Raw genomic sequence first — 22,506 nt, 5'->3', positions numbered from 1 at the left:
CTCTCTAGAGTTGACTTGCAAAGCAGCCACCCATAGAACATCCTAATTTTTCACTGCTCTGCTTCCTTGCCATACCACTGAGATTACTTCTGGTGGCATAGATTCTGTGTATTCACCCACTGGTTGTAGAGAATGACAGGACAACGAGACAGTGTGTCAGCGTCTGCATTCATTTTCAGGCCTGTAATTTGTAACAGATCGCCTATTTAAGTGCTAAAAACTCAAGTTTGCCAGAGTGGAGGTGGTAGTTTTTCTCTTCTGGAGTTAGCGTTCTTGACCCATACTTGATTACACATAGTCTCCCGTTCTGATGTTGGTGAAGGACAGCCCCTAGAGCCTCATTGAGACATCAGTGTGTAGCACAAATGGTACGTCACAGTCTGGGTATGCTAGTATGGGTGGATTGGTTAGCATGTCCACCAACTTGGCTATGAAGGTTCTTTGTACAGCCATCCACTGGACTGGTGTCTTATGATGCCTTTGTCCATTGCTAACCATTTTGGCCTGTTTTTTTCCTCTGGTTGACTTGGCAGTTTTCCCCTTTTCTGCTGATGGACTTTGTAGCAGCTCAAATAGAGGTTTGGCCATCCTGGAGAAATTTTCTTTTAGAGAGGTAAATGTCATGTTGTCTGGAGTTCTGAATTGGAATCTTTACCACCTTTGAGGCTCCACAGGGCACATTCACGAGGCATGGGAACAGCTCCAAACCATCTGGGCTCTCCGTGGCTGGCTCGAACATCATTGTTCGTCTCTCCAGCCAGGCTCTGAATCTACATTTTCCCTCAGTAATTTGACCTGTAGCAATGGTCCTTTCTTTCCTTTCCTTCCCACTTTTACCAAACAGCTCAGTGACATTTCTTCATGGGTCATCACTTTAATGGTAGAGACCATGGTTTCAACAGCTTTTTATTTGACATTCATCACCTCACTCAGATGTACACTTGTCACGCCCCGGCCATAGAGAGGCTTTTATTCTCTATTTTAGTTAGGCCAGGGTGTGACTAGGGTGGGCATTCTAGTTTCTTTATTTCTATGTTTTCTATTTCTTTGTGTTTGGCCAGGTGTGGTTCTCAATCAGAGGCAGCTGTCTATCGTTGTATCTGATTGGGAATCATACTTAGGAAGCCAATTTTCCTTTTGCATTTGTGGGTAGTTGACTTTGTTAGTGGCATTATAGCTCTAGTAATCGTCACGGTTGGGGCGTTGTTTCTTGTTTTGTTGGCGACATTTATATAAATAAACGAGAATGTATGCTCACCACGCTGCGCTTTGGTCCACTTCTTCAGACGATTGTGACACCATCAGTCGTTCACTATATTCTGAGTTCCTCTATGACATTAAAGCCTACTAGTGGACAGTCTACACAGCTCTGACTGACTAACGTAGACGCTTGTATGCCCATTTCCACATGTTTACTACTCAGAAGCTCCAAGGACACTTCAATTCATCCATCAAAGGGGATAGTAGTGCCATTTGCTGCAGTCACGTGGAGCTGGCTTTCGGTTAACAAAATCTCAAGGGGTTTTATCTCAACACTTTGCAAAGCGTTCTCTACCAGGCCCTCCCTACAATGCTAACCTGTGCCCCAGTGTCTAACAATATCTCAATTTTGACTCCTTGACATAGGAATGAGAACATACATCTATTGCCAATAAGCTGTGCGACGCGTTTCACCTTAGGTGTCTTAGGCTGAGTTTGGACGTGTAGTTGGATTCTCTGTTTTCACACAGATGTTTAGTTTGCAGCGGTCACAAAAAGGTAAGAGATAAGAATAACAAATAGTGAAAAAGCAGCAGTAAAATAATAGCGGGAGTATTGGTACAGAGTCAATGTGCGGGGGCACAGGTGTCGAGGTAATTGAGGTAATATGTATGTACATGTAGGTAGAGTTATTAAAGTGGCGATGCATAGATAATAACCGAGTAGCAGCAGCATGGGGGGGGGGGCAATGCAAATAGTCTGGGAACCATTTGACTAAATGTTCAGGAGTCTTATTGTTTAGAAGCCTCTTGGACCTAGAATTGGCGCTCCGGGACCGCTTGCTGTGCGGTAGCAGAGAGAACAGTCTATGACTAGGGTGGCTGGAGTCTTTGACAATTTGTAGGGCCTTCCTCTGACACCACCTGGTATAGAGGTCCTGGATGGCAGGAAGCTTGGCCCCGATGATGCACTGGGTCGTACGCACTACCCTCTGTAGTGCCTTGCAGTCGGAGGCCGAGAAGTTGCCATACCAGGCAGTGATGCAACCCGTCAGGATGCTCTCGATGGTGCAGCTGTAAAACCTTTTGAGCATCTGAGGACCCTTGCCAAATCCTTTCAGTCTCCTGAGGGGGAATAGGTTTTGTTGTGCCCTCTTCACGACTGTCTTGGTGTGCTTGGACCATGTTAGTTTGTTGGTGATGTGGACAGCAAGGAACTTGAAGCTCTCAACCTACTCCATTACAGCCCCATCGATGAGAATGGGGGCGTGCTCGGTCCTATACTGTTTGTCCTCGTCTGTCTGTGCATGGTGGAGAAAGTACCCAACTGTCATACTTGAGTAAAAGTAAATCAAATCAAATGTATTTATATAGCCCTTCGTACATCAGCTGATATCTCAAAGTGCTGTACAGAAACCCAGCCTAAAACCCCAAACAGCAAGCAATGCAGGTGTAGAAGCACGGTGGCTAGGAAAAACTCCCTAGAAAGGCCAAAAACTAGGAAGAAACCTAGAGAGGAACCAGGCTATGTGGGGTGGCCAGTCCTCTTCTGGCTGTGCCGGGTGGAGATTATAACAGATGTCGTGGAAATTTCCTCTATTTACCAAATCATGGGAGCAAACCACAACACAAGTCAGAGTTAGTTATCAAAGTCCATCTTTAATTATATGAGCTCTATCACAACCCTGTGACTCTCAGATCAATTCAGTGTCTATCAATGAATTCTCTGAGAGCCCCTTCTACATTGCAACTGAGATCCTTTAATAGCAAAGAACACACATAGTCAGACAGCATAGACATAATAAATCGTTCAGCTTTGTCTCCTTACTCAAACCCAGAACCATAAACCAATCCTCCTTATCAACAGGCATATATATCAAATTGTCATTTAGATACAACCAATTCTAAATACAACCAAACCTGGACAAGCTCACGGAGAGGAGAGTGAGGCTATAGGTTAAGATAAGAGGGAGCATAGAATGATTCCAGACACTGCCATCCTCCTCTCCCCAATGGGACAAGTAGGGAGTGACTGGCACACAGACACAGTGGAGCCAAAGAGCAAAAGATATGTTTACACATGATGACACCTTGACCTCTCCCCTCTCTGCAGCCCATGCAACTTAGTCTTGACATAGAACAGATAACTGCCAATGGCCACCACTATAGTACAACAAAATACATTCTTATGAGAAATAACTCATAAGCATATCATGAAAATAAAACATCTTATCTATGTTACCCACCAATTCTGATTATTCCCCAACACAGAACATGGCCAAGATGTTCAAATGTTCATAAATGACCAGCATGGTCCAATAATAATAAGGCAGAACAGTTGAAACTGGAGCAGCAGCACGGCCAGGTGGACTGGGGACAGCAAGGAGTCATCATGTCAGGTAGTCCTGATGCATGGTCCTAGGGCTCAGGTCCTCCGAGAGAGAGAAAGAAAGAGAGAAAGAGAGAATTAGAGAGAGCACACTTAAATTCACACAGGACACCGAATAGGACAGGAGAAGTACTCCAGATATAACAAGGCTGAGACAGGAGGGGTCAGGAGACACTGTGGCCCCATCAGAGGACACCCCCGGACAGGGCCAAACAGGAAGGATATAACCCCACCCACTTTGCCAAAGCACAGCCCCCACACCACTAGAGGGATATCTTCAACCACCAACTTACCATCTGAGACAAGGCCTTAATAAACGGCTCTCTATCCACCGGATGTGTACCAAACTCACTAAAAGTGGCAGTAATAAAGCCTCTCTTGAAAAAGCCAAACCAGAAAAATAAAAAAAACGATTGGCCTATATCGAATCTTCCATTCTTCTCAAAAATGTTAGAAAAGGCTGTTGCGCAGCAACTCACTGCCTTCCTGAAGACAAACAATGTATATGAAATGCTTCAGTCTGGTTTTAGACTCCATCATAGCACTGAGACTGCACTTGTGAAGGTGGTAAATGACCTTTTAATGGCATCAGACTAAGGCTCTGCATATGTCCTCGTGCTCCTAGACCTTAGTGCTGCTTTTGATACCATCGATCACCACATTCTTTTGGAGAGATTGGAAACCCAAATTGGTCTACACGGACAAGTTCTGGCCTGGTTTAGATCTTATCTGTCGGAAAGATATCAGTTTGTCTCTGTGAATGGTTTGTCCTCTGACAAATCAACTGTACATTTTGGTGTTCCTCAAGGTTCCGTTTTAGGACCACTATTGTTTTCACTATATATTTTACCTCTTGGGGATGTCATTCGAAAACATAATGTTAACTTTCACTGCTATGTGGATGACCCACAGCTGTACATTTCAATGAAACATGGTGAAGCCCCAAAATTGCCCTCCCTAGAAGCATGTGTTTCAGGCATAAGGAAGTGGATGGCTGCAAACGTTCTACTTTTAAACTCGGACAAAACAGAGATGCTTGTTCTAGGTCCCAAAAACAAAGAGATCTTCTGTTGAATCTGACAATTAATCTTAATGGTTGTACAGTCGTCTCAAATAAAACTGTGAAGGACCTCGGCGTTACTCTGGACCCTGATCTCTCTTTTGAAGAACATATCAAGACTGTTTCAAAGACAGCTTTTTTCCATCTACGTAACATTGCAAAAATCAGAAACTTTATGTCCAAAAATGATGCGGAAAAATTTATCCATGCTTTTGTCACTTCTAGGTTAGACTACTGCAATGCTCTACTTTCCGGCTACCCGGATAAAGCACTAAATAAACTTCAGTTAGTGCTAAATACGGCTGCTAGAATCCTGACTAGAACCAAAAAATTGGATCATATTACTCCAGTGCTAGTCTCCCTACACTGGCTTCCTGTCAAGGCAAGGGTTGATTTCAAGGTTTTATTGCTAACCTACAAAGCATTACATGGGCTTGCTCCTACCTATCTCTCTGATTTGGTCCTGCCGTACATACCTACACGTACGCTACGGTCACAAGACGCAGGCCTCCTAATTGTCCCTAGAATTTCTAAGCACACAGCTGGAGGCAGGGCTTTCTCCTATAGAGCTCAATTTTTATGGAATGGTCTGCCTACCCATGTGAGAAACGCAAACTCGGTCTCAACCTTTAAGTCTTTACTGAAGACTCATCTCTTCAGTGGGTCATATGATTGAGTGTAGTCTGGCCCAGGAGTGTGAAGGTGAACGGAAAGGCTCTGGAGCAACGAATCGCCCTTGCTGTCTCTGCCTGGCCGGTTCCCCTCTTTCCACTGGGATTCTCTAACCCTATTACAGGGGCTGAGTCACTGGCTTACTAGGGCTCTTGCATACCGTCGCTAGGAGGGGTGCGTCACTTGAGTGGGTTGAGTCACTGATGTGATATTCCTGTCTGGGTTGACGCCCCCCCCTTGGGTTGTGCCGTGGCGGAGATCTTTGTGTGCTATACTCGGCCTTGTCTCAGGATGGTAAGTTGGTGGTTGAAGATATCCCTCTAGTGGTGTGGGGGCTGTGCTTTGGCAAAGTGGGTGGGGTTATATCCTTCCTGTTTGGCCCTGTCCGGGGGTGTCATCGGATGGGGCTACAGTGTCTCCTGACCCCTCCTGTCTCAGCCTCCAGTATTTATGCTGCAGTAGTTTATGTGTCGGGGGGCTAGGGTCAGTTTGTTATATCTGGAGTACTTCTCCTGTCCTTTCCGGTGTTCTGTGTGAATTTAAGTATGCTCTCTCTAATTCTCTCTTTCTCTCTCGGAGGAGGACCTGAGCCCTAGGACCATGCCTCAGGACTACCTGACATGATGACCCCTTGCTGTCCCCAGTCCACCTGGCCGTGCTGCTGCTCCAATTTCAACTGTTCTGCCTGTGATTATTATTATTTGACCATGCTGGTCATTTATGAACATTTGAACATCTTTGCCATGTTCTGTTGTAATCTCCACCCGGCACAGCCAGAAGAGGACTGGCCACCCCACATAGCCTGGTTCCTCTCTAGGTTTCTTCCTAGGTTTTGGCCTTTATAGGGAGTTTTTCCTAGCCACCGTGCTTCTACACCTGCATTGCTTGCTGTTTACGGTTTTACGCTGGGTTTCTGCACAGCACTTTGAGATATCAGCTAATGTACGAAGGGCTATATAAATACATTTGATTTGAATAGAAAATGACTCAAGTAAAAGTCACCCAGTAAAATTCTACTTGAGTAAAAGTATTTGGTTTAAAATATACTTAAGTATCAAAAGTAAATGTAAAAATCTTTTCAATTCCTTATATTAAGCAAACCAGATGGCACCATTTTCTTGTTTTTTTAATTTACGGAAAGTCAGGGGCACACTCCAACACTAAGACATCATTTACAAACAAAGCCTTTGTATTTAAAGAGTCTGCCAGATCAGAGGCAGTAGGGATGACCAGGGATGTTTGGTTGATAAGTGTGTGAATAGTAGTTCCTGCTGAGCCTTCAACATGTAACAAGTACTTTTGGGTGTCAAGGAAAATGTATGGAGGAAAAAGTACAATATTTTCTTAAGGAATGTAGTGAAGTAAAAGTGGTCAAAAATATAAATAGTAAAGTAAAATACAGATACCCCCCAAAACGACTTAAGTAGTATTTTTACATAAGTACTTTACACCACTGTTTTTCAGCATAAAGTATTGTGCAGCCACTTAGTGTGGACACCAGGTGAGGCCACACACACAGATTCCTGTTGAACACTGTCTCTTTAACTACCTTATTTTCTCAATAACAGTGTCTCTCCTTCACTTCATCCCCTTCTTATTTTTTATTTAATTTAAATGACGGCCTACCAAAAAGAAAAAGGCCTCCTGCAGGGACGGGGGCTGTGATTTAAAAAAAGGACAAAACACACATCACAACAAGAGAAACACCACAAAACTACATGAAAAGAGACCAAAGACAACAACATAGCAAGGCATCAACACATGACAACACAGCATGGTAGCAACACAACATAGTAGCAGCGCAAAACATGGTACAAACATTATTGGGCACAGACAACAGCACAAAGGGCAAGAAGGTAGAGACAACTATACATCACACAAGCAGCCACAACTGTCAGTAAGAGTGTCCATGATGAGTGTCCCTAAACCCTCTAGGTTATATCAGCTGTGTCAGTGAATCCCTCCCGTATCTGAACTGGCTACATAGAGGGCACAGCATGATCAGAGGTGAAAGGTCACTTGGTCAGGTCAACAGGAAGTATTATTAAAGAGATGCTTTACATTGAAATACAGATAGAGATGCAGTAGTCCCATAGTTAACGATACAAGGTCAGTTTTGCATTTCACCTCCTGATGATTATGATGACTGACAGTATTCTTTAAAAAATTTTTAGCACAAGGCCTTAGCATGCTATCTCTCTCTCTCTCTCTCTCTCTCTCTCTCTCTCTCCATCTGTCTCTCATCTGCAGATATGTTTTGATGTGAGAGAGGATGCCAACCCGCGGTCCCGTCATCGCCACCTCACCTGCTCTTAAGATAACCTTCGGGCCGACTGGGAGGCTGGTTAGGAGACACAGCTAGAGATAATATTATGTAATTGTGATGAACTGACAGAATATTAGGGTAGCACTGTGATTCATTAGTCATATGCTGCCTTCCCTGCTCCTCTGTTCTTACCTCTTCCCTTTCTCTCTTTTACACCTCCCTCGCCACCTCGTCTTTCTTCCTCTGTTATCATGCACACCAGATGTGCATTGAAGTACAGATTAAACTTGTATTTATAATATTACAATTATAATATTCATAATGCATGTACTATGTATTTATAACACTTGGATAATGAACTTCAATATCAATTGAATAAAAGCGTTTCACATTCTCTACTGGTTGAAATTAAGTCTCTCGTTTGATAGAATACTACACCTATGCTGTGTTTATCAGATCAATGCAGAAGAAGGAAATTAGATATTGAGATTAACCAGTTTTAGAGTATTTACATGATGCATAGGAAGTGTAGTGTACTGTTTTTTAAATTATATTTCTGTATATATGAATTACAAATCAGCCTTTAACTTGTTAAATCATGTTTCTAGTCTATTGCATAGTTACAATGTGTAACCATTGATGTCCCAGGACCAAGATTGGTAAACACTGTTGAAGTGTATAATTGTAATACATTCATGCAGACACAGCATCATTCAAAGACTGGAGTTTGACACTCCTGGTATTGGATATGACTCAAAGACATTCATGCCTGAGCTGCACCTCTATTTGCCAAGGTAGAGCACATGATCAGTTGAATATATTAAATATTAAATGTACAGGCTACAATGTGGGGATCTCATGCATGGTAATAACGACATGTATATGCAGTGGGGCAAAAAAGTATTTAGTCAGCCACCAATTGTGCAAGTTCTCCCACTTAAAAAGATGAGAGAGGCCTGTAATTTTCATCATAGGTACACTTCAACTATGACAGACAAAATGAGAGAGAAAAAAAATCACATTGTAGGATTTTTAATGAATTTATTTGCAAATTATGGTGGAAAATAAGTATTTGGTCAATAACAAAAGTTTATCTCAATACTTTGTTATATACCCTTTGTTGGCAATGACAGACGTCAAACGTTTTCTGTAAGTCTTCACAAGGTTTTCACACACTGTTGCTGGTATTTTGGCCCATTCCTCCATGCAGATCTCCTCTAGAGCAGTGATGCTTTGGGGCTGTTGCTGGGCAACACGGGCTTTCAACTCCCTCCAAAGATTTTCTATGGGGTTGAGATCTGGAGACTGGCTAGGCCAGTAGGTATGGTGTTCTTTGGATGCAACTCAGCATTCTTTGGCTTCCAAACACGACGAGTTGAGTTTTTACCAAAAAGTAATATTTTGGTTTCATCTGACCATATGACATTCTCCCAATCTTCTTCTGGATCATCCAAATGCTCTCTAGCAAACTTCAGATGGGCCTGGACATGTACTGGCTTAAGCAGGGGGACACATCTAGCACTGCAGGATTTGAGTCCCTCGCGGCGTAGTGTGTTACTGATGGTAGGCTTTGTTACTTTGGTCCCAGCTCTCTGCAGGTCATTCACTAGGTCCCCCCGTGTGGTTCTGGATTTTTGCTTACCGTTCTTGTGATCATTTTGACCCCACGGGGTGAGATCTTGCGTGGAGCCCCAGATCGAGGGAGATTATCAGTGGTCTTGTAACTCAGATGACTTGATTTCATGACCATGGACAGCTACTGAGAGAAAACAGCGCCGACTGCAATGTAACACCACAGCAGAGGAAAGAGGCCAGTCTAGGTGGAGATTAAATAAATAAATGTTTGAAACTGATGTTGGACAATCAAATTTGATATGTAAATGAACGAAATACGTTAAGGCTGGGTCATTGACATAAATCGTATTTTACACTGGTCCAGCGAAACGAGGTCCGCCATGCATTTATGAAAGCAGTTGTTCCCAAAGCTCAAATGATCTTACTCTGTTTTACAGTTCTACAGAAATACTAAAATATATGTTAAATATGTTGTGTATGTTGTGTAGTAAGCTGTTAGTAGCCCATGTGCATCACCCTAATAATGTGGTCTATTTCCCCCCCTTAATTCTCCCTACTGTTCTGACTTGGTGGTGCACATGTAGCCTATAACCTGTTTTAGAGAAATGTAATCATTCAATATTGTAAGAGCTATCATATAAGCTGTCTGCTTATATGCCCCCTTTATTTATCCTACGGTTTTGACTTGTTGCACAGGGAGAACACTCTAAGAACAGCACGTTCTGAATTCTGTCACTGTATATTTCAAAAGTGCTGATCAAATAGTTATTTGACTACGTCTGTCCTAGCTCACTCATTAATGTTCTAATCTAAATTACGGATTGCCTCTTATCTGCTTGTCGTCCCCTTATGCTGTACATCTCAATTGTCAGTAAAAACCACATTTGTTTAAGCAAGTCAGCCATATCAGCTATGTTTCTTTAGAAGGCAGTAAATGAGGCTGAATTAACTGTTTCGCTGCCAGACAATGCTCCGCTGATAGCCAGGTGTAGCAGTGGTAAGGTTTTGGGACTCTGCTGTTGGGCAGCTTTATGTAGGTCCCAACAGGTTGTGGGCATAGCTTGTCACCATTATAGTGCAATTAATGTATTGTCTAGTGTTGTGGCTTTGCTGGCATGCATCGGCATTTATTTATTTTTTTGCCCAACCAATATTTACATGCTAAAATCGCCACTGTAAATAATGTATTGTAATTTACTGGTTTCTCATAGTTATTTATTCCGGGCAAAGGGAGTGGTTTTGGGCGGTAAATCTGGTTAAATCTCAGTAGCCAGGTTTCCGACATTCAACCCTAGTGTGGATTCTATTGGTGCCGGTCCTTCGGTAGTTCTGGCAGGGTGTCTCGCTGGTCTGGGTGGGTGTCCCTTGTTCTGTTGCTCCTGTGTGAAGTGCTGGGGCTGCAGTTGAGGGTGATGTCCTTCAGGTTCCTGGCAAAGATGGGGGCTGCTGCCTTGTAGAGGTGGACCTGGTAGTGAAGGCCGTTCAAGTCCACGATGGAGTGGTGGGCCAGGTAGATGTTAGGTTTTGAGGCACAATCCTGGGAAATGCTTGCATTCACACGCTGTATGGTGGCAGGGTGAACGTCTTTTCGTGGTAGCAGGGTGGAGATTACCCACTAGTGAGTTAGGGAATGAGGAAGAAGCTTTTTCTATCAATCCTGGAAAGGGCTGTGGCCACCCTTTCCTGCTGCGCCCTCAGGTAATTTGTGTCTGTGTGAATTATGATGAGGCTGTGGGACCCTAGTCGGTCCTCTGACAGCAGCTCCAAGGCACGCCAGGTGTTTGGACACTAGAGTTTAGCCACTTTGTGTTTTGGAAAAAGTTTATTCTCATCATGTAGTTCCCATTTCAGTCAATGAAGAGCACAATATCTGCTTTTTGTGTGTCCCTGGTGGGTGTGGGGGTGTTGTCAGGAGAGCTATCTGGGGGCTGACAGGAAGGGGTGCCAGGAGGGGTAGTCTGTTGGGTTGGTGTAGGTCCTGTCTTGTGTGTCTTGCTGGGGTGTCAAGGCTGTATGGTCGGGGTCTGAAGTGGGCTGTTCTGTTGGCTTCTCTCTCCCTCTCCCTCTCCCTCTCCCTCTCTCTCACATACACACGCTGCATGGTAATGGTAAAGCTGATATTTTGTGGCCCCTAGGCTATATCAGAGATATATTATTATAATTATATATACTCTTTGTATATATGCAGAGTGAATCAGGGATTGACACTTTCAGAATCGTAGGAATACATGAAAGTGTAGAGGTACAAATGGTAGAACAGCCTACAGATTTTTATGGCAGCCTACTATGGTAGCCTATTGGACCACAGTCCAAAAATAAACATGTAGCTAGTTATAGGCTAAGCAAGAAGTTTGGTATAGAATTAGATTTTTCTTTGATAAAATTCAGTACAGTTCAGATATTGCATGTTCATAATTCCCGTCGAGTTTTGTTCTCTGGCTGCAGTTCAAACCAAAACAACAGCTGCACATGCTCACGTGCCTGGATTGCAAATTGCAGCCTGTGCACATTTAGCTATCATTTTATTAAGTGACATGTCACATTAGTCTAATTTAACTCCTTAATTAATATTAATCGAGACCCTTGACCAGTCGCTGAAAAAGTACAAATAAAATGTAAGTTTAGCTAGCTAGTACAACAGTAATTGGTTTATACGTTTTTGGATAACTGAAATGCCTTGACAGTACAAACAGCACTAACGTTAGCAAGCTAGTGAGCGGATAACTTAAACATATTGTTTTGCGTGATAGCTTTATTCAACTCTTTCATTTGAACATTTTATCTCTTCTAATATATATATATATATTTTTTTGTTTTGTTGCTGTGTTGCAATTATGTGTGTATTGTGTAATTTTGGTATTTCTGATGCCTTGCCACACTGACAGGCGCTAATAAGAAAACTATGTCAAGATGTTATTATTCATTCTGGGAAAATGGAAGAAAACACTGATAAACGCTAGAATTGCAAAGCGGAAGTGGTCCGCGAGTGAATTTTGCGTAATGAGTGACAGGAGAACGAACTAAAGAGAAAGAGAAATGGCGCCTCAATGCCATTCTTACTGAGGCAGAGTACAGACGGATAGACAGATTAAACAAGTGAAAATAAACGGACAAATCATGGTGAACACAAGAAAGAACTCTCGGCATAAGCCGAGCAGTCCCTTCATCTCGTCCAGGACCCGGTCTTCTGCCAGAAATCCCTCCAACTCTGAAGAACATGTAAGCCGGGTTATTTTCTTCACTGCCCGGCTAATATAACGTTAGCTATAATATGGCTAACTAGTTAGCCTTGGCCTCAAGCCGGTTCTCAGTGGGGTTTTTTGTTGCCATAAATCCTGCTACAATATTTGACACCAATATAATTGATTTCACGAGTAAATGTGGCTTTGTATGTTTGTCATAAGCACGGACGCCATTATATGAACGATAGTTTTCAGGTTAACATTAGCTCCCTAACTGACTGCCAGCTCTAAGTTGCCGGAGTTCCCTTTGTGTTGGGCTTGTGTTATTATACCTACCGACTGCAGGAGATAATTTAGCCTGCTCGCTAGCCTGTTTTAGTGTGTCACTCGACAGCCCAAAACAAACTGACACTGCAGTTGGCGTATTATTGATACGCATGTTGTGTTGACCGTTTTTTATATGCAACGTCAATAAATGACAGACTAGTAGTGCTAGCTATGTAGTTGTGGGGGAAGGGAACCCGATGGTTCACAACAGTTGTCTGGCTATCGTCCTCAACTATTTAGCTAACGTTAGCTAGCTAGCTTGAAGTTGAAATCGCAGAACTTTTGTGTTTGAAAGAAACTTGAATTGTGAATTTATACGGGATGCTGTTGACATAATATTCAGGCTTAAATTGTCTGGTAAAGAGATTCATTAACGTTAACTGCCTCAAGTGTTTCTAGGATTTGGAGAAATTAATGTTGAGTCACAAATATAACAATACTAGTAAGTTAGCTACAAATGTAAACAATATGATTGATGCAAGTTAAATGTAGCTAACAAGCTGTTTATACCATTAAACATCAACATGAATAGGGACACTTTGTTATTTGGTTAGCTACCCTCTTGAGTGCTTTAAATTGAAGCTTTTGTGATTATATTGCCATTTTGCCAGCTATTTTGTCAAGAATGTTCATGGAAATATGGAATGAGTTGTAACTTGACAGGTAACGTTAACCTTGTTGTTAGGTGTTCTGCAGTAAGTTGAAACTTTTCGGCACTTAGCAGGTTTGATTGGATACCTGAACAAATGTACCATAAATGTATTTGAAATGGAGGAGATGAGTCTTAGTTAAATTCAGATTTGTATCACTTCTTGCTATTTGCTAACACAAAGCAGGACAGACAGTCAGATCTGGAGCTAGCTGATGTAATCAAACGGCTCAGCAGTGATAGCCGTTGATAACAGACATCTATTTAGCATAACCAGCATATTTTCAATCATCCTTTACATTCTCGACCAGAAAAACACCGGTATCTTCGAAACTCCCATCGCAGGTGGAACGTTTGAAGTTAGAAGATGCTCAGTTATTAAATTCAATTTTTGCTCCATGAAATTACTTGACAATGTATACGCCACCACCATAGAGTATATTTGTCTTCACTCATTGATCAATGACAGGTGAGTGTCATTCAAAGCTAAGCTTGATTTCTGAGTTACACACATGGGGTGGACACCCACCTGTCCCTACTAATGAGAGAAAACAAATATACTTAAAGATGGCGGAGTATTAGGGCTGTCCCTGAATGAAAAGAAAAAATATTTGTTCGTCTGACATGTTTTAATGTGTATTTTTTCCATACGTGTTTTTATAAAATCACTAAGCCATTGACCTGGTCTGATGCTTATGGTTTGATGCTTATGGTTTGACGCCTCACGAGGGCGCCAGAGATCTAGATATCAGAAGAAAAATACCTTTACCTGCCTGACTCAAATATTCTCCTGCTGGCTGGCCTGGACCCAATTAACTAGTTGATGCAATGTTTCAAGTTTGCTGCAGACAGGCCATGTGTAGCCAATGTGATTTATTGGATATTTATTTTTATCGGGATATTTTCTACCTGCAGGATGTAATCTTTTTATTTGTTGGCTTTATGTAGGCTAGTTTTACATAGTTACCAATGGCAATATAAGTTACTTTTTAGGTTTGTATCATTTTAATTTAGATTTGGATATAATGTTGATTACCAACATGAGAATAATTTTGACATATGAAGACGTTATTATAAATTAAATTAAACTTTTTCACAAAAATGTGCATATGAAATCCATAGCTGGCACACAGATCGGTTGAAATGGTAAGAAATTGCCATTCAAAAACATGAGAAAGGTGGCCGACTCCTCGTGTAGCCTATTACTGGCAACTTCAGGAGAGTAATGGCAGACTCTGCGAAAGCCAGCTGGCACTAGCGAACTTGCAACATGGTATAACATTTTCTGGGCCCTCAGTTTCCCACCACTGAGCTCGAGACAGACGCAGCTGTAGGCATTTTGCGCAATGGATGAGAAGCAGTGCTCGACTTGGGCAGGAGCTCACCGGAGCTGAGCACCTCAAATTTTCAAATGCTTGAGCTTATGTTTCAGTCCAAATCAAGCGCTGCTAAGTGGTAAAGTCGTGTGTTCTCAATGGACATTTGGGAGCTTTTGTAAATTCGCTCTCTGATTTCAGAGCGCTCTCGTCTGAGTGTACCGGAGTGCAGAATAACTTATGAATTATCAAACGCTCAACACCATTTGAATATGGCAGTTGTAAGTCAACATCGGCAAAAAAGCGTAATTAAATTGTTGAAATATCAAAACAAACTCTGATCCAATTATATTAATTTGGGGACAGGTTGAAAAGCATTAAACATTTATGGCAATTTAGCTAGCTTCCTTGCTGTTGCTAGCTCATTTGTCCTGGGATAAAAACATTGGGTTGTTATTTTACCTGAAATGCACAAGGTCCTCTACTCTGACAATTAATCCACAGATAAAATGGTTAACCAAATTTGTTTCTAGTAATTTCTCCTCCTTCCTTCAGGCTTCTTATTTGGACTTTATATGGAGGTTGGCAACCTCTTTTATATGGAGGTTGGCAACCCATCTTTACCACAAGATGAACTGAGTGTAACAGGGTTATATTGGTGATTCCCCTTGCCACTTTATTGTTAAGCCAATGGGTTTTTGGTTTGAGGTTGTCTTACCTTCACCTACTCAACATGGCATCTTATTGGCTGGTTTGCGTAGCTTGCTTACGAGGGGGGATGTTCCAGTTAGAATCGTCCCAGTGAACAAGCACCAAACCAGCGGTAAGTTGTTGGTTGCAAAGCACTGTACATCAAAAGTGAGTTTTATACTCTCAAGTGATGATTTAAATGTAAAATTTATATGAAATTGTTTGTAAATGTTATTCGAACATCACACATAAGATGCAGCGGTTTTTGGAGAATTTGTTGTGCATTTTGTTGTAAAGAATTCCCACCAGTACTAGCTAGCAACTTACTGTGTCTGGTGGTGGGGGGGTTCATATATTTTGTAACAGTGTAGTGAGTGAACTAATTGACCAGTCTGCTTACGACCATTCCTTACCTGATCAGTTACGTACTGACTGTGTTGACGGACACACTATTGCAACAGTACACAACACTGTTACCCCTTATGCAGTTGAAGGTAGTCGGGGTCATATTAGGTCAAGGGCAGGAAGGCTATTTAAACCAGTGTCAAGACTGATTGAGATTATGAATCAGCAGAAAGTTAGCTCTTGAAGGTTAAATATGTGAATAGAGGGTCAATGGTATTGACATCTTTTATTTGTTTTGCTTTTACATCATTGTGACCATGATTTGAGGTTGCAGGATGGTAATGTGACGGATATGATAAAGTCTCTTATGGTGGTTTATTTTATTACTTGGATGTTTTAAAGTCACCGAGTGTACTTAACATGTGACAGGCATGTTTACCTATGAGGGCTAAGGGGATTGATCAACCGCTTTTCACTCTAATTGTCAAGGAGAATAGTCTAATGACTGGAATATTTAGTGACTGATTTAAAGCAGGGTCTGCATCCTTGATATACACAGCTTTACCTTTTCGTTTTCTCTATTAGGTAGTGTGTGTGTGTATATATATATATATATATATATATATATATATATATATATATATATATATATATTTTTTTTTTCTTCTTCTCTTGATTATTCTGTACATATGTTGTGTGTCTCTGTATCTGGTATGTTTGCACAGTGCCATTTTGTATTTTGTTATTTTTCTTGGCAAGTGGAATTCAGTAAGGGGGAGTGTAACAGGGTTATATTGGTGATTCCCCTTGCCACTTTATTGTTAAGCCAATGGGTATTTTGGTTTGAGTTTGTCTTGCCTTCACATACTCAACATGGCATCTTATTGGCCCTTACGAGGGGGGATGTTCCAGTTAGAATCGTCCCAGTGAACAAGCACCAAACCAGCGGTAAGTTGTTGGTTGCAAAGCACTGTACATCAAAAGTCATTTTTATACTCTCAAGTGATGATTTAAATGTACAATTTATATGAAATTGTTTGTAAATGTTATTCGAACATCACACATAAGATGCAGCTGTTTTTGGAGAATATTTGTTGTGCATTTTGTTGTAAAGAATTCCCGCCAATACCAGCTAGCAACTTACTGTGTTTGGTGGGGGGGGATTTTGGTAACTAGCCCAGTGAACAAGCACCAAACCAGCGTGCGTGAGTGCAGAGTTGGATGGTGAGACTTTACCTAGCATAGACTTGTAGATGACCTGGAGCCAGTGGGTTTGGCGACGAGTATGAAGCGAGGGCCAACCAAAGAGGGCGTACAGGTCGCAATAGTGGGTAGTATATGGGGCTTTGGTGACAAAACGGATGGCACTGTGATAGACTGCATCCAATTTGTTGAGTAGAGTGTTGGAGGCTATTTTGGATTGGAAATGTTTAATGTGAGTCTGGAAGGAGAGTTTACAGTCTAACCAGACACAAAGGTATTTATTTATAGTTGTCCACATATTCTAAGTCGGAACCGTCCAGAGTAGTAATGCTGGACGGGCGGCCCGGTGCGTCGGTTGAAGAGGATGCATTTAGTTTTGCTTGCATGTAAGAGCAGTTGGAGGCCACGGAAGGAGAGTTGTAATGACATTGAAGCTCGTCTGGAGGTTAGTTAACACCGTGTCCAAAGACGGGCCAGAAGTATACAGAATGGTGTCGTCTGCGTAGAGGTGGATCAGAGACTCACCAGCAGCAAGAGCGACATCATTGATGTATACAGAGAAGAGTCTGCCCGAGAATTGAACCCCGTGGCACCCCCATAGAGACTGCCAGAGGTCAGGACAACAGGCCCTCCGATTTGACACACTGAATTTGATCAGAGAATTAGTTGGTGAACCAGGTGAGGCAATCATTTGAGAAACCAAGGCTGTTGAGTCAGCCGATTCGAATGTGGTGATTGACAGAGTCGAAAGCTTTGGCCAGGTCGACGAATACGGCTGCACAGCATTGTCTCTTATCGATGGCGGTTATGATATCGTTTAGGACCGTGAGCGTGGCTGAGGTGCACCCATGACCAGCTCTGAAACCAGATTGCATAGCGGAGAAGGTACGGTGGGATTCGAAATGGTCGGCAATCTGTTATGAAACAATGAATGTGCACAAATTGGCTGGAGAGTGCGTTCTGGAGAGAGAAGTGCATTGTGCATTGGGTGCATGGGCAATCTGACATCTGCATTGGCCATGCAGCATTCACGGTAATATGGCCTCAGCAGAAGTCAGGGCATTCATACTTCTTGCGCTTCACGGCGCAGTGCAAAGCTGTTGTCAAGGAAGTGAGTTTGTGTTTGTATAGGATGTACCGCCCCCATCTTCGTCAACTAGTCATGTCAATGCGAAGCCCTCGCATTGTTACACAATTTGGGAGGCGCATGGCGATGCGGTAGAGAGCTCAATTTGGCCTCCGCATGCCTTGCCTTATAGCCTCCGACCACAAAGGCAGATCAAGCATAAAATGGCTCTGCAATGGATTAGTTCAGAGATGAGATGGGCGCAAATGCAGTGCCGTCGGAAAGTATTCAGAAAATGAATAAAAAAAATAGAACAAAATCCCCAGCAATCTACACACAATAACCCATAATGACATAGCAAAAACAGGTTTTGAGTAATGTCTGCAAATTTATAAAAAATTTAAAAAAACACCCTTTGCTATGAGAATTGAAATTGAGCTCCAGTGCATCCTGTTGCCATTGATCATTCTTGAGATTTCTACAACTTGATTGGAGTCCACCTGTGGTAATTTGTTTGGAAAGGCACAATGACATTATTTTTCAATGCGATACCGATTTATTGCTGGTCCAAAAAAGTTGATACCGATTAGTCGGCCGGTTTTTATTATTATTTTTTCTTTTTTCAAAAGTTATTTTTTCTTTTTGATTCTTTTTTTTGTGTGTGTATATATACAATTATTACAAATATAACAATACTGAATGAACATTGAACACTTATTTTAACCTAATATAATGCATAAATAAAATCTATTTAGTCTCAAATAAATAATTAAACCTGTTCAATTTGGTTTAAATAATGCAAGAACAGTGTTTGAGAAGAAAGTAAAAGTGCAATTATGTCCCAATTAAAAAATCGAATGTAAAAGTTCCTTGCAGAACATGAGAACATATGAAAGCTGGTGGTTCAATATTCCCAGTTCTTCAATATTCCAGTTAAGAAGTTTTAGGGGTTGGTTATTATAGGAATTATGACGTGTCGACTGTGTCTCTACAATTTGTATTTCATATGCCTTTGACTGTTGGATGTTCTTATAGGCACTTTAGTTTTGCCAGTCTAATCTCGGGAGTTGATAGGCTTGAAGTCATAAACAACGCTGTGCTTCAAGCATTGCTAAAAGCTGCTGGCAAACTCAGTAAAGTGCTGTTTGAATGAATGCTTACGAGCATGCTGCTGCCTACCACCGCTCAGACTGCTCTATCAAATATCAATTCATAGACTTAATTATAATATAATAAACACAGAAATACGAGCCTTTGGTCATTAATATGGTAAAATCCGGAAACTATCATTTTGAAAACAAAACGTTTTATTCTTTCAGTGAAATACGGAACCGTTACATATTTTATCTAACGGGTGGCAACCCTAAGTCTACATTTTTGTGTTACATTGCACAACCTTCAATGTTATGTCATAATTATGTAAAATTCTGGTAAATTAGTTCACACTTCGCAACGAGCCGGGCGGCCCAAACTGTTGCAAATACCCTGACTGCTTGCACTGAACTCATGAGAAGTGACAATTTCCCTCATTAATATTGCCTGCTAACATGAATTTCTAAATATGCAGGTTTAAAAATATATACTTCTGTGTATTGATTTTAAGAAAGGCATTGATGTTTATTGTTAGGTACATTGGTGAAAAGATTGCTTTTTTTGGGCAATGCGCTTTTGTTAAATCATCACTCGTTTGGCGAAGTTGAAGTAGGCTGTAATTCGATGATAAATTAACAGGCACCGCATTTTATTATATGCAACGCAGGACAATCTAGTTAACCTAGTAATATCATCAACCATGTATAGTTAACTAGTGATAATGCGAAGATTGATATTTTTTTAATAAGATAAGTTTAGTGCTAGCTAGCAACTTACCTTGGCTCCTTGCAACCACAAGGTCCTTCTGACGCTGCACTCGCGTAACAGGTGGTCAGCCTGCCACGCAGTTTCCTCGTGGATTGCAATGTAATCTGCGTCCAAAAAGGCAGATTACCGATTTAGTTTTAACTTGAAATCGGCCCTAATTAATCGGTCGACCTCTAATATAAGGTCCCACAGTTGACAGTGCATGTCAGAGCAAAAACCAAGCCATGAGGTCTAAGGGATTGTTTGTAGAGCTCCGAGGCAGGATTGTGTCGAGGCACAGATCTGGGGAAGGGTACCAAAAAATGTCTGCAGCATTGAATGTCCCCCAAGAACACAGTGGCCTCCATCCATTAAATGGAAGAAGATTGAAACCATCAGGACTCTTCTTAGAGCTTGCCGCCCGGCCAAATTGAGCAATCAGGGGAGAAGTTAAGAACCTTAGGGTCACTCTGAAAGAGCTCCAGAGTTCCTCTGTTGAGATGGTGGAACCTTCTAGAAGGACAACTGTCCTGTAGCATTCCACCAATCGGCCCTTTATGGTAGAGTGGGCAGACGGAAGCCACTCCTCAGTAAAAGGCACATGACACCCCGCTTGGAATTTGCCAAAAGGCACCTGTTGTCTATGACCATGAGAAACAAGATTCTCTGGTCTGATGAAACCAAGATGGAACTCTTTGGCCTGAATGCCAAGCGTCACGTCTGGAGGAAACCTGGCACCACCTCTACGGTGAAGCATGGGGATGTTTTTCAATGGCAGGGACTGGGAGACTAGTCAGGATCGAGGGAAAGATGAACAGAGCAAAGTACAGAGGTCCTTGATGAAAACCTGCTCCAGAGCACTCAGGACCTTAGACGGGTGATGGTTTACCTTCCTACAGGACAACGACCCTAAGCCCACAGTGAAGACAACCCATGAGTGGCTTTGGGACAAGTAGACAAAATTGCAAATGATTAAATCCTTCCAATAGAAATAAAAAACACAATTTAATTACGAATTGAACCTCAATTAAATGAGTTGACACTTCACATGAGATGATTTCACTGAACAACAAAAGGAATCATTGAATGATCCATCGCATCTGTAAAATGATAGTCTAGAAACGAAAGCTTTGGATGTCTTCCTCTCAGGCCTCCATGTCTTCTCCCTGGACCTCCTCAATGTCCATCTCTTGAACATAAGATTGAGGCCTCATCTTCACGGTCACTTTCCAACCTCACAAAGCCACATTTGCCTGGATGGCCACCAATTTTTCAACCCTTGTATTGGTCGCCCCGTTGTGTGCTTTGGTATGTGTGTCCAAACAAGGACCAGTTACTCTCTGTGGCAGCTGATGGTGGTGGTATTTGGAGGATGATTGGGAAAGCGCCTCAGATCCACAAAGTCCCTTCCACCAGGTGGCTGATGAGATGTTGGCACGACTGCCATATTTTTTATTTTTATTTTATTTCACCTTTTATTTAACCAGGTAGGCCAGTTGAGAACAAGTTCTCATTTGCAACTGCGACCTGGCCAAGATAAAGCATAGCAATTCGACACACAACAACAGAGTTACACATGGAATAAACAAAACATAGTCAATAATACAGTAGAACAAAAGAAAACAAATAGTCTATATACAGTGAGTGCAAATGAGGTAAGATAAGGAGGTTAAGGCAATAAATAGGCCATGGTGGCAAAGTAATAACAATATAGCAATTAAAACACTGGAATGGTAATGTGCAGAAGATGAATGTGCAAGTAGAGATACAGGGGTGCAAAGGAGCAAGATAAATAAATAAATAAATAAATAAATAAATAAATAAATAAATACAGTATGGGGATGCGGTAGGTAGATAGATGGGCTGTTTACAGATGGGCTATGTGCAGTGATGTGAGCTGCTCTGACAGCTGGTGCTTAAAGCTAGTGAGGGAGATATGAGTCTCCAGCTTCAGAGATTTTTGCAGTTCGTTCCAGTCATTGGCAGCAGAGAACTGGAAGGAAAGTTGACCAAAGGAGGAATTGGCTTTGGGGGTGACCAGTGAGCTATACCTGCTGGAGCGCGTGCTACGAGTGGTTTTGCTACGAGTGGATATTGCATCTCCATCCTAAAGACCTTGCTTGGAAGTGTACTTCGCCAGACTGCCAAGAACCTTGCCCTCATCCAGGCCAAGGTGGCGAGACATGGTAGTGTTGACACCATAGGCCTGGTTGATCTCTGCACCAGACATGATGCTCTTGCCAGCATACTTGGGGTCCAACATGTACGCTGCAGCGTGTATGGGCTTCAGGCAGAAGTTTTTGCGCTTTCTGATGTATTTCAGAACTGCGGTTTCCTCTGCTGAAGCAACAGTGAAGTTGGCAGGGCAGTACGGATTTATTCTCTTACATCTGCAAGCATAGTCTGAACATCAAACAGGATAGCATTGTCTCCCTCAATCCGTGCAGTGGCTACTGCTGTAGGTTTCAGGAGTTTCAGGCTGCTTACCACTCTCTCCCAAAATACCTCACCCAGGAGGATCCTCTTGATGGGGCTGTCCATTTCTTGGCGACTCCTTCCCCTCCAGGAGACTGTCAAACATGATGACAACACCACCCCAATGGGTGTTGCCGGGAAGATTCAATGTGGTGCTCTTATTCTTCTCACTTTTCTTGGTGAGAGGGATTGCTGCTATAACTTGACCCTTCACATACCGAACCATTTTTTTGGGCTCTCTTGTATTCATTGT

The 22,506-nt window shown here is 42.1% G+C and overlaps 1 protein-coding gene across 3 annotated transcripts in view; it reads left to right on the top strand.

Moving 5' to 3' along the window:
- The first annotated feature begins 12,115 nt into the window (after nucleotides 1–12,115).
- The window catches only part of LOC109900981 (ATPase family AAA domain-containing protein 2B), a 123,362-nt gene continuing 112,971 nt past the window's right edge, over nucleotides 12,116–22,506 (top strand). The window contains exon 1 of one of the 3 annotated variants that reach the window (XM_031837521.1): nucleotides 12,116–12,380. In XM_031837521.1, coding sequence (XP_031693381.1) covers nucleotides 12,279–12,380 — 102 coding nt within the window. In that variant the 5' untranslated portion in view covers nucleotides 12,116–12,278. The remainder of the gene's footprint in view (nucleotides 12,381–22,506) is intronic. The other 2 variants (XM_020496928.2, XM_020496927.2) reach the window with 2 other exon arrangements.

This window comes from Oncorhynchus kisutch, linkage group LG12 (assembly GCF_002021735.2).
Source record: "Oncorhynchus kisutch isolate 150728-3 linkage group LG12, Okis_V2, whole genome shotgun sequence".
Classification (NCBI taxonomy): domain Eukaryota; kingdom Metazoa; phylum Chordata; class Actinopteri; order Salmoniformes; family Salmonidae; genus Oncorhynchus; species Oncorhynchus kisutch.
The sequence above is the reverse complement of the archived record's forward strand: the minus strand, read 5'-3'. Positions and strand labels throughout refer to the sequence as shown.